Source organism: Podarcis gaigeae, assembly GCF_964106915.1.
Source record: "Podarcis gaigeae genome assembly, chromosome: 10".
Lineage (NCBI taxonomy): Eukaryota > Metazoa > Chordata > Lepidosauria > Squamata > Lacertidae > Podarcis > Podarcis gaigeae.
In genome coordinates this window covers 52,094,943-52,111,347 of record NC_139686.1, presented here as the reverse complement: position 1 = coordinate 52,111,347, position 16,405 = coordinate 52,094,943, and the positions used below count along the sequence as shown (strand labels likewise).

Genomic DNA, 16,405 nt, shown 5'->3' with positions numbered 1-16,405 from the left:
GTCTGCTGTCGCATTGATCTTAAGTCTTCTTTATTTATTTAGTATTCTAAAATATTTATAGGATGCTTTTCTGAACAAAAAAAACCCCAGCTTACATAGAGGGGTTGCTAACCTTTTTGGGCCAGTGGGCAAATTTGCAGACTGCAGAAACTGTGCCTGGTGCCAAAGACACACAACTACAAGTGCATGTCACAACCTATACTGTTGACTACAATAGAATGCTTCCTTTACGTCGAATTTCAGTGGAGGGAGGGGACTGTGCAGATGCCCTCTGGCTTACAACAATTAAGAATATTAAGTATTTTTTAAAATAAAAAAAATCAGTATTATTAAAACATAAAACAAACTCACCAAAACAGACTGAGAACTTGCTCAACGATGTTATATCAGCTTTCCTCCAGTTAGCAGGACAAAAATTACTCAATCTACTACGTTTGCTCTTTTTTCTTTTTTCTTTTTACTTGTTTAAAAAATAGATTTAGCATTACAAAGTTCTGGTTGTTTAATTGACACTTTGGACACTTTTAATAGGAAAGTGTCTCAACTATTTAAAATAAATGGAGTACCGGCCAGTTGCCAGTAGTCAATTTTCTCAGTGCATATGTAAATTTGTTTGTTGTCCTTTACATAGAAATCATTAATATTGCCACATAAATAAAATCATATTGGTTTGTTTTACTTCCAGCAAGGAGGCTCAGGAGCAAGGGAGGAAAACCCACCGAGTCAATGACATAGGGTCTGAAAAGTGAAGCTGCTGGGAAATGATTTATAATGAGTTGAAAAAAATGTTTAAAATAACTTTTTCTAAAAACCCCAAAGCTTTTCTTTTAGGAATTCTAGGTGCCGAAATCCCAAGCGAGCAGAAAAAGCTATTTATGTATGCGACCACAGATGTTATTGGCCCAGAGATGGAAAGAAGATAGAGTCCCCACCAGAGAAGATCAAGTTGATGGATTATGCCGAAATGGCTAAAATGACCGGAAGAGTCAGAAGTCAGCAAGAGCAGAATTTTAATAATGGGGGAACATTCATAATTTATCTTAAAAACCATTGTAAATAATACTTGTAGTTTAATGGTGACTTTTGGACATAATGGAGATGTAAAAGATTTGGATCAGGCATAGGCAAACCCGCCCTCCAGATGTTTTGGGACTACAATTCCCATCATCCCTAGCTAACAGGACCAGTGGTCAGGGATGATGGGAGTTGTAGTCCGAAAACATCTGGAGGGCCGAGTTTGCCTATGCCTGATTTGGATTATCATAAAAGATGCAGGAGAAAATGATTTAACAACAGGACCCACAAAAGGGAGGAGGGAAGTCCAGGAAATTCTTTGGAATCTTGTTTTTATGTTGTATATTGGATATGTGATTGTAAAACTTTGATCTGAAAACCAAATAAACAAATATTTAAAAAAAGAAAAGCAATCCTTAGAAACTGCTAAACCTTAGTAAGATTGTTCCCAGCATGTGTACCAATGTCCTAAGGCTGTGAGAGGGGTTGTGGGCATCAACAGGTCACTTGTCCCTGACCATTTGCCATCCTGGCTGGTGCTGTTGGGAATCCAACACCTGGAGGCCCACCCCTGGTGTAGAGTAGTTGGACCAATGGTCTGACTCCCTGTATTTCAGGGGACTGGGCTACATGTCCCTCAGGTTCCCTTCCAACTCTACAATTCAGGCTTCTAAGGCAGCTTCCAACCCTTGTTAACACTTTTTAAATTAAATGATAGCATATTTACACCTAATTTTGATGCAGCAAAAGCTTTTACAGATTACATCCTACTTCTGCTCCTGGATAGTACTGTGAAGATGTGTGTGTTTTCTGGTTCAAGGGTACCTAGGTCACATTGCACCATATTGCATATTAGAACATAATGATGCAGTTGCTTTCCATATAAGAAAAATAACTCATCAGCTATCAGGTCCTATTAGATCCCAAAGTCTCAAGTCTCATTTTTAAAATGAGAAGAGTAAGCAGCAGGTAATATCTACATCTAGAAGCAAAACTAAGTCCCCCATTGTACAGAATGGAAGACGTGCAGAAATGTTTAGCCGGTGATTGAAAATTGGGCACTTGAGCCACCTGTTGTTGCATAACCCCAAGGAGTGAGAAATTCTGGAAGCAGTGCTATCTGGGTGTGGCATCCATTGGAGGAGAAAGAACAGGACACTTTCATACACTGGCACCTCAGGTTACATACGCTTCAGGTTACACATTCGGCTAACCCAGAAATAGTGCTTCAGGTTAAGAACTTTACTTTGCTTCATGATAAGAACAGAAATTGGGCTCTGCACCCATCCATTATTCTGGGAACTTGGTGGGTGTGTCACCTTTGCCAAAGATGTATGGCTCTTTCCTTCTGTTTCCCAACCATCTCTTGGCTTCCATGGAGACAATTCACCCAACCATTGCATCATTACAATATTAGTAGCCAACTGGAAGTTGTAGCGATTAAAGCTGAGAGGAAGGCAGACTTGGAATGGATCTCTGCTATCATGAGGTACTGGTATAGAAACATCAAAATTCTTAGCCCAGCTGGAAAATTGTCTTGCACTGAAGTATTGGGTTGAACTCAGGTTACTGTGGAAAGAGAATCTGGTATGGAAGATTTGGAGTGCTATCACTACTTGCCTGAAAAGATGGTATCACCAAGGCAAATACCGGTATTTGGGAAATTACTCTTGCCCTATTTATGGACGTTTATTGTTTGTTTACAGACAGTTGCCTTGGTGATATCATCTTGTGTTGATTGAAGCAGTCATTGTATCAGCCCTCTGTTCATTGGTTTATTGATAAAATGGTATGGCAGCCTGATAATCTGATTTAGCCAGTGGAACCAAAGATACAATTGCCTTCTAGTCCACTTCACTGGTTATGCCCAAAGGCATTCAAGGTGATCTCCTTTACTCTGCAGTTCTTGATCCTTTGGAATAAAGCAATACCAGCTTGTCCATTTCATCCAGTGACCATCTTGGTACATACTAAGCAATACAGTATATTACATTATTAGTGCATTTGTCCGCACTTGCTGAGATTGACTTGAAATATGATTGGATAGGGATTGTCACAGCTTCTGATTCCTGTGCATTCAAGCAGTCCATTTCACCAAGTCGCACCTCATCCAGGAAGAAGGAACATAGATGAAACTGACCTACAGAAGGCACAAGCCAGGGTTGTGGAAATCATCATGCCCTGAAGACACACTCATCTGTCCTCACTTTCATTTAACTTAGACAGACCTTCTGACTATAACTGATTCATGAGCCAAGAGAATCTTTTGCTAAGCTTTGGCTTAGGTGGAGCTAGGGTGATGAGAGTTCAAAAAATATTGAGAGCAACATATTGGCAACCGCTATTCTAGAGGACCATGTGGCATTTCTTGAACTTTGGTGTATCACATTGAATTCTCTCCTGGGTAAGGACAGTCCTTCCAGCATTCAATGTTTAGCTAAGGGAATTACTGCAATACACATTGCACAGAACTACTTCATTAACTTATAAGGTAGGTGGCAACCAAGAAGAGGGCCTTTTCTGGGTGGCAACTGAACATGTATCTCTACCCAGAACAGTTTGGGGTTTTTTCCATTTTTCCTTTCCGGCAACAAGCAGTAATTATTTTTGGCTGAACTTCTGGAAGCGAAAGATTAAGAACATGTAGTTTTCATTTTGTCTGCTGTTTTACTCCTGACATTTACCTGATTTGGGGATTTATGAGCTAATAAAAAGTCTAGATATCATCTACATATAAGAAGCTGTGGATCACCGAAGACAGCAGTGCCAGCACCATTATTAATATTTACAGAGCAGTCCTACTGATAGCTCAACTCAATTTTACAATTAGTGTCAAAAGTGCTACTTCGGTTTAAACAGTTGTAACCCTTTTATTGCCAGTATATAATTTCCACGCAACACTCTTTTAACATAATTTCATTTCAGACAGACGCTTTGAGGAAAAGCAGCTTTCAGATATAAATAGCTTTTATTATCCAAGTTTTAGCATATGATGCGTAACATTTCTTGAAAGATTTCATGTGCTACTTCACTGTAAAGTCTGTGAGCCAAGCTAGAGGGGTCCATGGCAAGTACACCAAGGTCACTGCCACAGCCGGGATGTTTCATTTTAAAACACGGGTCTATAAAATAGCTTGTTCAGAGGCATGCTTAACCCTACAGATATTCTTATTAGAATCCCCCCCATCTTATTAGATTGCTAAAAACAATGAACCTTGAAACAAAGCAACCCGCAGCAGCATTTAACCAAGTGTTAAGAATTATGCCAGATTCATGAGCTATCTTACTCACCAATAAAGTGCTACAAAAGCCGCCTCTCTCCCCCTCATCAGATTACATTCTAATCTACAATACAGATCCATCTAGGGAGCTAATATACAACATTGTTCTATAGATGGGCAAGAAGATATCTAAGAGATACATAGAGTTTTTAAAAGTCTCATTTCACTTTGAACACCACAATTAATCACACTAAACAGGAATTCAATTTAACCGAACGAAGTCGAAGGTCTTCAGAAGAGCTTGCTCTAGAACACTTCACCCACATCGGCCCTTTTATCACGGCACTTGTTTCGAGCCTTCGTCCGGGCTTTGAATGCTGCAGAGTTGTACAAATGCTATAAAAACAGCAGAGAAATGCAATCAGCGTTAACATTCCTTCTGACAAGGTTTTGGGGTTATGCATTCATTTTGCACAGACACGCCCCAGTGTATTTGACAACAGTCAATGTGCAAAAATGAGAGGGATTTGTTAAATCTTGTACGCTGCCAGCTGACCTTTACATAGTTCTGCATCACCAAGTTCTAAATAATTCAAGTGGTGGTCTTAGCATTAAAAATTAAAATTACAACCACAATACTTTGCTGATGCAATTGTTGCCTAAGATATCGCACGGCTGGAAGAAAATTCTGCAATCCTTATGATTGCTAAGCAACCATGCCAACATAGTTGGGCTTGTCAGATTTATTATCTGTTTCCGTTCTGATTTTCCACCATACAAATGTATCACCAAGAACCTGGTAAGAGAGCTGATCGTAACACTGATATCCTGGTCACTGTGAAAGCAGATATGCATAGTAACTGTTGCCAACAGCTGCCACCACTCCCCAACAGCACATTATGAAGGCTGTGGACACAAGTTGTGTATCAAGATAAATGGAATTCTAAGGGAAGGTTTACATACTCAATAAACGTCTCTGCAAAATGTTCCTAAAGGTCACCCCTGAAGAGAAAGGAGTTGCCAAAAGATTGCAGTTCAAAGATGCTCTGCTTGCAAAGGGACACTTATGTGGAGTCAAAGCTGACCACATAAATGAAGTCCCCATGTGAATGTCTATAAATTATATCACAACAACCAAAGCAATTTTTTCCCACCTGGTGAGACCCTTCTTGAGGGAGGGTTAACCCTTCTCATTCCAGCTTCAAGGCCCCACATGGCTTTTTAAAAGCTTCCATTGGCGCTAAGGCTTTTTAAAACCCTAAATGCTACATCAGGGTAGGGACAAACTGGGAGGAAGCCCTGTGAAGCAGAGGTCCCACAACACAAGACAGCATTTATTTTTGCAGGTCCCTCCGCCATGTGCTACTTTTATGATTCTGGGGACGGACTGCTGTTTATTTTTACACTAACCACTTTCTTAAAAGAACTATTTAAACTTATGAACTTCATAAATTTGGAAGCTGCAATATAGTGCTTTCCTTAGCCATAAGGTTAACTAGAAATGAACAATTTGATACACAATTGGAAGGTGTATGTTTCAGGTGCATGGGTGGCTGAAGTGCACGAGCAGAGAGCCCTCAATAATATGGTCTATGTATACCCAGGATCATCTCTTATCCGGCCTGTCAAATTTATCTCAGCCATCACCCCGGTTCTCTGTTATGCCACCTGTACATCCAAACACAGAAAGCCATTCACAGTTGCTATCTACAACTGTGAAACCACCAGCTTCTCTTACAGACTAGAGGGCTGCAACACCTTCTGAAAAAGTAGGCTGTTGGCCCAAACAGTCAAGATGGAACAGATCAAGTTCTTTAAAGTTATTTCTATCAACAAAGTCAAAAAGCAAAGGCCAGGCTTTCTAGTAGTACATCACTGCATATTTGGGGAATTTATTTGGGGGTGATGGACACCTACTCCAACTCTATTTATCTGTACTGCTTTCCCCTCTTCTTTTCACCAAATTACAATGTCTGCCATGACGGAGAAACCCAAAGCCCAGGATTAGGCAGTGCTGAGCCACATGCTCAGGTTGTGTTACTGAAAGCTCTCTGAAGGTAGAAAAAGACCAAGCGAGACTCGGTTTCAGTTAGATCAGGGTTTCCCAAACTTGGGTTTCCAGTTGGACTACAGTTCCCACCATCCCTGAACACTGGGGTCCTGCTAGCTAGGGATGATGGGAGTTGTAGTTCAAAACCCCCGAGTTAGATGTTTTTGTCAGGAGACTACTTACTGTGCACCCCAGGGAAAGTGGCAAAATCACAAAGCAGAAACTGCACCAAATTTAAAAACCAAACCAAACCAAGTAAATCAGCTTAACAGAATGTGAGTAACATACCCTTTCAAAACGGGGTATCTTCATGGATTTAAGTGTTGCCTCATCAAGCATCAGTGGCGGCCCGAGTTCAAAGACATTCCGGAGAAGCTCATTGGACTGGATAAAACATTAAGTCATTAGAGTTGAGCAAATGTTGCACCTTCAAGTGTTCAAACATTGCTTGTGACATATCGGCTATCAAGAGCTGCTAAATGTGACTGTAGTACCATTTTTGTTTTCTTTCAATGGTTAAAAATCTAGGAGGGCCCTACTCAAGTAGAGATAACAACAAAGTGATTTCCTGTTCTATTACCCCCGTTTGTGTTTTTAAAGTAGTTTAAAAGGCAATAAGTACCACTGCCATTCTATTGAAAGTTTTTAAGTTTACCTGCAAATGGTATTGCATCCCCGATCCTAAGATTTCCTTGAAAGTATCGTATGTTTGTTTTTTAACCCAGCAGTCAATGTACATGCGTTCAGGTCCAAATTTGACTGTCTCTGTAGGGAAGTCATGCTCCTGTCAAAATAAACAAGCAGTCAATCTCAGCAAAGTGTGGTTTTAGAAATGCAACTTACAGTTGAATGCACCCTAGCTGCCCCTGCAAACTAAGACAGTACATTGCTTGCCTCTATTTGTAAAAATCATGCTAATTTCATGACTTATTCTCAAGTGAAGATAGCTGAGCCAGACTCCAATGTATGCCTCCCAAATACTGTTGCAGGCCTTGGATTCTCGATAATTTGCTCTCATTATAAACATCAGATTAAAATTATAAGAATTAAAAACAAATCCTGTGAAACACTATTTTTGGACCTAGTTGCTATCTCAATGTACTGGGTTCCCATCCCCCCCTTTAATGAAAGCAATTCAGGAATTATTCATGACTCAAGATTCACCTTTGACTACAGGTTAGTCCTCTGACAGCAGTTTGCTCTTTAGACAAAGCCAGTATCTCTACTGAAAGACCTGAAGTTTCAAAAGCACCCCTCCCCAAAATGCTATTCCCTAAGCAAAAGTGGCCTCCATGGATGCTGTCATTAGTATTAAAAATAAAACAAATGAGATCAGGTACAATATATTCAATAGGTGTATCTTAGAACTGAGCAACGTCCCTTCTACTAAAAAAAAAAACAAGCTTTTCAAAGCACTTGCTTTTCAAAGATGAAGTCTTAACCAGTAACATTTTATACATTTTTTTTACATTTGCTCATTCGTCTTTACCTCTACAGCTCGCAAGACATCTCTGAAGACAGACCGCTGTTTCCTTTTGTCCACTTTGGCACGGTGCTTGTTCCCATCTGTAGCTAGAGCCTTCAGTTTCTGTGTTAGAAGCTCCATATCTTCATAAAAGAAATCCTAGTCAGATGGGGAGGGGGGAATAACATGTTATTTGTGGGACTTGAACTTGTTGAATATTTTGCAAACCGTATTTCACATTTCAGTTAGAATGGCTCAACTGTCATACAAATCTTCATTAAATGGAGAGATCAAGTTATAACAATACTAAAAGCTAGGTGTTCTGAGAGGTTGTAGGATAAAATAGCCCTCCCTTTAAGGGCAAAATGTCTTCTGAAGTCTACATTTGCTTCTTCTATCCATCACCCTGAAATTTAGAAAGGCGAGATTATTCTTTGTCCTAACTGGAAACTGTAAATTAACCTGATGGTTATTGTGCATGCTTGGTTTCGTTGTTTTAAATTGTTTTGTTGCTGCGACCTGCCTTGGGACCTTTTGGTGAAGTGCGAGAAATCAATATATTATTATTATTAAGGTTATAAAGTGTCTTTTAGTAGGGGTTTGTTTGGGAATGTAGCCATCATTTCACTGCTCTGATGTGAGTAGCTTCAAGTGAGTAGATGCTGAAATGGTTCTGCATTTCAGACCTCTGGTTTAACAGGTCTCCTCTTTCCATTCATGACTACTAAAACTGAGTCAGCTATTGATTCCACCTTTTACCTCCCACATTGTTTATATGTGTGTTTCAGTAGCAACACTGAATATCTTATGTTTCCTTCTCATCTGACTACACCTGTCTGCCCAAGTTGTTCATCACACGATCCTATGTAATGTCTTTATTGGCTGTTCCTATGAGTGGAAAAATTTACTAGTGACAGCTCAATCATTGAAACAATGAGTAGGCTGAAAGATTATTTGGTTTTTGGCAGTGTGTAGGAGCCAATGTTAATGAGGTCAAACAGGTGACATTAACCAAAGTCAAATGCTGTAATCAGAGCTTAAAGTTTTGAACGTTTGTTTAGATATTGTGCAATGGACTGGCTGTCTTGATGAATCTAGTTATTCTTTTTTCTACCATCCTGGGTCACCTAGAGTTTTTATAGGTACCTTACCAAGACAGGTACATAGTTAACTTGAGACTTTTTTCTTCAGTACTGTTAAAGAAAACAGTAAAGATATTAATAAAGCCACTTTAAAATATGATAAAGCAAATTATGGAAGTCTGAAACAATAATGAACTAAGATGATCTTATTGTATCAGCTGCCTATATGCTACCAGGTTTAATTCAAGATTTTGGTATTTAAAGAAACCATTGCAATCATTGCCGGTTGTCCCGCCTTATGCTGTTGCTGTTTTTATTAACTGGATTTTCAAAAAAAAATCTCATTGAATTTTTGTGTATTGGTGGAAACCACCCTAGAATAATAATCATGTTATGGGGGAAAGTCTAAAAAATTGGAGAAATAAGTTAATTTCCCATATAAATGGTATCTCATGTAAGTTTATGATTACGGGAGTGATGTGTTCTCCCCCCCCCCCCCCCACTGAACTAAAACATTGCAGAGTCACACGATCTATCGCACTCAAGGGACATGGTAAGACATAACACAGAGCATGACTTCAACTCCTCAGAAATATGATCCTGATTTTTGCAGGTGTTTAATTAGTTGCTACTGAAATATTACATTTGATCCAGATTCTAGTAAGACCTATGCATGATCAAATGTTATTCATATGCAGAAAGCCATTATTTCTCCATCAGATACACGAAACGCCCAAGACATAGCATAAAAGCTATTTACAAAAATATGCTCTCCATCTTTCCCTGCAGAATCATCCTCTGAACTTACCCCATCTGTTTCTCTTGCTAGTTCAAACAGAAGAGCCAAGGATTCCCCAGCAGCAATCCTCATGTTGACATCGTCACAGGATAACAGGATGGGAAATTTATGCAAATGCCTAGGAAATTTGGGAGCATGTTATTGATCTGCGTTACTGCACACAAAGCCATATTTGATTTAAACTGCACTTCTGGGTATGGTTTCCAAGGGAACAGAATACGCACATTTCAAGTTTCTTCTTCACTTCATTCATTGGGCAGATGGTTAACAGAAGCGTCCATGACAAGAGAGCGCTGATGTGAAGAACTGTATTCTGGGTACTGGAAATGCTATTTGAATTCCTCTCGTTCTGATAGGATTTTGTGAAGATATTTTCCAGGCATTCCATGGTTGTATACAATTCCTGGTTTAAGAAACAGACCGAGACCGTTTAATTCACTGTTTGATCTGGAACGGTTAATTCATAGCTAAATAATACCGTTCATAAAAATGCTTACTGTGATATCATCCGTGGCAATAAAGCAACAGACTCCTAAGCAGGTGGCACACTAGAAAAAGGAAACAGAAGTTAATGCTTTTAACTTTACTGCTACATTTTGTGCTCACAGAACAGACAAAAAATGAGCGAAGCTGTGGTTTAAATCATGTAACATGCTTGTGTCCTTGTCTTCAGACAAGACAACAAAGCAGCCTTTAACAGATCAGTCAGCCACACACTTTGCAAGTGGTTTCATACAAAAACAAGGGATCTTTACGGTTTTGTCACTGTCTTGGCCAGATCTCAATGTTTAAGGAAGCATGTTACAGGAAAACACCACTCCCAGCTCCCTAGCGGTCTCTCCTCTCCTTCCTTCCTTCCTTCCTGGCTAGCTCTAACACTTCCAAGGGACATGACCCACCAAACCTGCAAGAAACATTCTGAGTTACAATTGCGGTTTTTATCGCCGTGCACCAGGGGTCACCAATGTGGTGCTTGCAAGAAATCTACATCCACAGAGGCCTCCTTCTCCCTGGCCATATCAAGCTTGAAAGAAACATTTTAGAAGAGGTTGTAGTGTGTGCTTGGTTGCAGGGGTGTGTGTGTGTGTGTGTGTGTGTGTGTGTGTGTGTGTGTTGTCATGCACTGTCGCCAGCAACCCTACCACGGAGAGTAAGCGTGACACACAGGCATTGCCTGAAGGTTCAAGACTAAGTTATAAGCCTTGATGCCAAGTCTTCCAAAGAATAAGACACCAATTGACCAGGGAAACATTTTTGGGCCCTCAGGTTCCAACACACACACCACTGCAATATGGGCATCCACTTGCATTTCTTCATCCCAAGTACCAACTTTTTACGTACAGCTTGCCTTGCTTGTACACTTGCTGACGCATCACAGAGAATCTTCTTCAGAATCGGCGCAAGGGTCTTATATATTTCCTCACTTTCAATTCCTGACCCCAGCTGCACACAAAGCAGACAAGCCAATCCTGCTGCTGCACGCTGCTCATCGCTCTTGCCTAAACACAGAAAGCCAGTCATGACTTGGTAGAACTAAATGCAAGAGCAATTAAACCTGACAACAGAATAATGCTATTTTATAGGAAAAGAGATGCACATTACCTTTCTTTATACAGCGTTCGATGCTATCTGTTAGCGTCATTCTCCTTTCCAGGATGAACTCGTACAGTATTTTTGAAGACAGGGCATTTTTAAGACCTTCAAGAGCTGACTGCCTTGTCTTCGCACTATTGGGGAGTTCATGGAAAAAGGTCAGTTGAAAGCTCTGTGCTGCAAATTTCAATCTGGTTGTGTTATGCATGCTTTAGATTCCACCTCTACCTCCTTCCCAATAGGCAGAACATTTAAGGCTAAGATTTGCAAAGCCAAGATTTGAAAAACTACTTATCAGAGCTTCCCATACTAGCACTCAACCTCTGCTGTGGCAGACACCACATTCGCCCAATTTCTCATTCTGCAATCCTTAATGTCTCAATGCCAAGGAAACACTGCTCATAAAATGTTTTCTCTTCACAGCTCTTTTCCTTTTCTAGGCATAGGGAAAGACTCTTAATCCAACATCTTTAGGAAAAGAGCATTTGAGGGAATGGTAACTGGAGGAAGGTAGATATGGCAGGGAATAAGACTCAGGTTTAAATTGAATAAATTCCCAGTGCCTTTAGAAAATGACAGAATGCTTTCTTGAAGTAGTGGTGAGCTGAGAAATCATGGCAGGCAAGAACATTGAAAAATGATGTGGGTGGAACAAGCTGAAAAAAGTCACTTTCCCTATTATTATCTATTCCCAAATTAAGACATGATGAAGACTGACTTATACAGTAGCTATCCTAAATGTATCCTAATTCATAGGCTTTGCTGCCAAGCTAAGATACAACTTCCTGAACAAATCTGCCCTTGGGTACAATAATTATTACTTATTAAACTTCTATACTACCCTTCATCTGAAGATCACAGGGCTGGGTTACAATATTATAAAGCTCCTATGACCTCATGGGAAAGCTCTAGCCCACAATTTGCAAAATCTTTTAAGCCAGCCTCCTAAACCAGGTATCTTCCAGATGGTGCTAGACTCTTAATTTGCCCACCAACCCCAGACAGTGCTCAAGGATGATGGGACAGGAGTCCTAAACATCCGGAGAACAAACATCCAGATGGCCAATTTAAGCTTTTACTTCTCAGACCTCCCATACCTCTTGTCCAACGTGAGGTCAATTAATCCCTTCAGCTTGTACTCCAAATCTTCTTGCGTTGCTTCCTCATCAACTTCAGGCCCTACACATATGTGACAAGACAGTACGGTTACAATTAATAAACCTAGTCTCACAGAATGAGTCTTCAGAGTCTTGTGGAAATTATACAAATCTGATTTAATCCATGTAAGGTCTCCTCCACTTCTGCCTGGCCACCAAGCCTTCAGTGGAGGATCTGCTCTATGTATTTCTGGTCTGACCCCGTAATAAATCAATTCATTCATACTTGATCTGCTCTGTGTTCCACTGCTGGGCAATAGTGGAGTTGGCAGATAGATGGGGCTGGACCTCCACTATGGCAGCCAGGTTTACGAACTGGCCCCATTACTAAAGGTGTTTTGATGCCATGTAAAAACATTTATTCATTTGTGGAGGGGGAGAATAATCTGGACAAATAACCCCCCTAGAGTTTCTACTTGTACAGTGGACCCTCCGGATACGAATCAAATTCATTCCGGGAGTCCGTCTGCAACCCGAAAAGTCCGTAGGCAGAAACGCTGCTTCTGCGCACGCCGTAATTGAGCGCTTCTGCGCATGCGGCAAAACCCAAAAGTTATGTATCCAGAGCGGTACGTAACTAGAGGGTCCACTGTATACTCTTTCAGAAAGGGGGCTTTGTGAGTACCCAACACAACTATTACCTTGTAGTAAGCAAAATTTGCTTCACTCAATGACTAATCTACTCCAGATAATAATGTGAATGTGTAACACAAATACATGAAACAAATTCTTTGACTTGCCTTAGTTTCATATAGGAGCTACAAATTAGACCCCCCCCCCCAAGTTATCTTGAGGGTTAGGTGCTTTTAAATAAAGTAGCATTTCGAAATAAAATATACCACATTCAATCCAAACCAAACGCTTTCCAAATGTAATAAGCATTTCATGTCTGCAGTAGTTTCCTAATAAGACACAAAGGTTAACATACCATCCTCAGTGATGCTGGAAGGATCACTGAAGCCACTGCAGTGACTCATAGTTTCAATTGATGCGTCTTCATCACTAAAAGACTGCATATTTCTGTGCTGGGCACCTAGGAAAAGCATTTGGAGCAGTCAACATTAACACAGGGTAATACTCTGGAATGTCTACGCCATCAAGACCAATATACTGCCAATTTTCTATTTCTAAACCCCAGAAGTAGGGGTCCACTGCAGACAGAATTATGTGTTGGGAAGGAAGACCAACTGACAGCTGTATCTCAAAGACAAATTATTTCAACAAGCCATAGTTCTGTCTTACCGTATATGCGTGGCAGCCTGTTTTCAAACTATTCTGCTATCATCTATTCTTAACTGCCTAAGTTCTTTTAACCTCCCAGTATCTGCACATTAAACAAAGTGTAACATTCCTCTGCTGTCAACCATTTGCAACATGCTACCCGGCAGAATTTCTCTGGCCAAAGAACAGCCTTGTTGGCATAGAAGTAAGCTTTTACTAAAACAAAATGGGAGGCATGCAGTCCAACACACAGCAAGTATACAAATGTGGCAGGAACAGTTTAAAAGACTACACTATTATGCATGTTGCATTTCTAGACTTCATCCAACTTCATTTGCAGGCCCAATCACAACTATTACTATGGGGCACCACTAAAAAACCACTAAATATAGATATTTTTATAAAGTTTTTAAGTCACAGTATCAAACTTAGGTAGAATAAACAGAAAGCATCAGAATTCTCAACTCTTGGGGCGGGGGTCAAGCAATATCTAGCCAATTTCACCGGGTTAGAATTGCTGTATACTTACCACATTGGCCTCACATGTTAATTTTATCAACAGCCACAACACATAATTACATCACTGAGGTTGCATAAATGTCTAGTGACTAATCGTCTTCCAAGATGCCTAGTTCTCATCTTTTTATTTTGAGCAATGAGCAACACCTTGCTGCTTTTAGACCTATTAGATGATACCTGTCACAGCCTTGCAGGTATTTTCAGATTACCAGGAGAACCGGAGAGTTTATTTCTGTGTATAATTTAAATGGTACCTAAGACTGAAATATATCACTGCATATGAAACAAAGCTAAACAGATTAGATTTGAGTAGCAAGTTGTATTATTAATCTGTGCCTTTACAATTTATATTGCATTTTGAATCTTTTCCCATCAAGCAACAATATGGGTCCGATTGCTCAATCTTTGTGAGCATTTGTTTTGGATAGAGGCCTGAAGGAACATAACCACATAGTTTTATTTATTGCTTCACCACAAAATCTAAAGCTGTCCATAGCAAATACCAAAATGATTGGAGACTTGTCCTCCCATTTAAAGCCTTTCAGTGTCCACAAATACATTTACATAAGTTGTTCTCTGTCTCGATTTCATCTTGGCCAGATATACCTGAAGGAGCATCTCCAACCCCATCATTCAGCCTTCTGAGTCTTCTGGCGGCTCCCTCACTGCGAGAAGTGAGGTTACAGGGAACCAGGCAGAAGTTCTTCTCGATAATGGCACCCTCCCTGTGGATCACCCTCCCAACAGATGTCAAGGAAATAAGCATCTATCTGACTTTTAGATGGCATCTGAAGGTAGCCCTGTATCAGGAAGTTCTTAATGTTTGATATTTTATTATAAAGTGCTGGAAAGCGCCCAGAGTCTGGGGAAATGGGCAGGGTATAAAAAATAAATTAATTTATTAGTAGTAGTAGTAGAAATAGTAGTAAATCTGTCTGTACTTGGCTACCGAGACCATAAACACATGGCCTTTTAAACACATCTATTTGGAGGGGATCCCTAACCTGGCAGAGAGAGAGGACCTGAAATACAGGCCAGGTGGCAACCTTAACAGAACAAGAAGCTCGCTTCCCGCCACCCGTGGGGGGAAGCTAAGCAGAGAACTACAGCCCCCATTACGCCCCGCGGCGGGGGCGCATGCGCGCCGGCTCCCTCACCTGACGTTCCGCGCGGGTTACCCACTCCCCGCCGCTTGGACTTGGGCATGGCAGCGGCCTTGTAGCGGCGACGGCTTCGCGCGCGGCTCCTTCCCGGTGCTCCCTCTCTGGGGTTCTCGTCGGCCTGGCTTTTGTTTCTCCCCCTCGCCCGGGCAGCGCTGACAATCAGCCGATGGAAGAGCAGGAGCGCTTTTTATTATAGAAACGTCTCTGTGAGGCCGGCTTCCCGGACCGAGGCAGCGGATGCGATTGAGGAAAGCAGGCGATAGGCAAAGCTGTAGCAGCGGCAGAAATCCCCGTGGATGCCCGTGAACGGAATCGATACATGTTTCTCCTCTCAGACGCCAAGGAACTAAAGGCGGGGGATTGACGCTGACGTGGCTTTTATAGGGAACCCAGCGGAGGCGGAGGCGGAGTACTGACGTTACAAGGGCGTGGCTTGGAAACGACCAATGGCAGCCGCATGACGTATAAGAGGGGAGCCGCGCATTGACCTCTGGGGCGTGTGGTCCCCCCCAGCATCCCTTTCTCTCGAAGTTCCGCGGTCGTTTACAAGGGCGGTGCCTCTCGCAGCTGCCGCTTCATTTCTTCCCCTTCGAGACATAAGGGATCGTTTCAGGCCCCCGTGGCATGCTGGGAACTGTAGTCTGTACCCTTTCCGGGGCCATTGCGGTACACGGCGGTCTCACGTCGGCCGCCTTGCCTCCGTCGTTGTCCTCAGATAACCTCCTGGTAGTTCACTGTTCCAGACAGAAACTGAGGCGAAGGTTATTCGCTTGCACAGCCCTCGAGCGGAGGGTCGGGATGCATGAAATGATATCACCTCCTCCTTAGCCCTGGAAACTTTGAAAGCCCAAATAGCACTTTAAATATATTTTAACATAGGGACAGTGATTTATTATTTTTATTCTTTTATTGTTAAGTTTATATACTGCCCCATATACGCAGATCACAGGATAAAATCACAATATAAAACCACAAAATACATAATCAAAATAAAAACAAGAACAACCCAATAACTCCCCACAAATAATCAGAGAGGGAAAACAGAATTTAAAACACATGTACACAATACTTGTAATAAAAAAATAAGACGTGAAGAAATCACACCCTAAGTAGACTGGTAG

At 41.2% G+C, this 16,405-nt stretch overlaps 1 protein-coding gene across 1 annotated transcript; it reads right to left on the bottom strand.

Annotated features, from left to right (window-relative positions):
• Positions 1–3,963: 3,963 nt before the first annotated feature.
• On the bottom strand, positions 3,964–15,645 carry IFRD1 (interferon related developmental regulator 1). The gene is made up of 12 exons (XM_083699385.1): positions 15,279–15,645; positions 13,310–13,414; positions 12,322–12,403; positions 11,234–11,358; positions 10,973–11,130; positions 10,129–10,179; positions 9,856–10,034; positions 9,641–9,749; positions 7,775–7,909; positions 6,941–7,069; positions 6,574–6,669; positions 3,964–4,631 (listed from the first exon to the last, which is right to left on the bottom strand). The coding sequence occupies exons 1-12, from the start codon at positions 15,325–15,327 to the stop codon at positions 4,542–4,544; spliced, it is 1,308 nt and encodes a 435-aa protein (XP_083555511.1). The 5' UTR covers positions 15,328–15,645; the 3' UTR covers positions 3,964–4,541.
• Positions 15,646–16,405: the final 760 nt, after the last annotated feature.

What these genes read in the sequence shown, in the direction of transcription:
- IFRD1 (XM_083699385.1), bottom strand. Translation starts at nt 15,327, where the DNA reads ATGCCCAAGTCCAAGCGGCGGGGAGTGGGTAACCCGCGCGGAACGTCA. An exon ending in GTGAAGAAGAAACTTGAAAT is followed by an intron (nt 9,750 to 9,855) that starts GTGCGTATTCTG and finishes CAAATTTCCTAG; the next exon opens with GCATTTGCATAAATTTCCCA. An exon ending in TAGCAAGAGAAACAGATGGG is followed by an intron (nt 7,910 to 9,640) that starts GTAAGTTCAGAG and finishes CCATCTGACTAG; the next exon opens with GATTTCTTTTATGAAGATAT.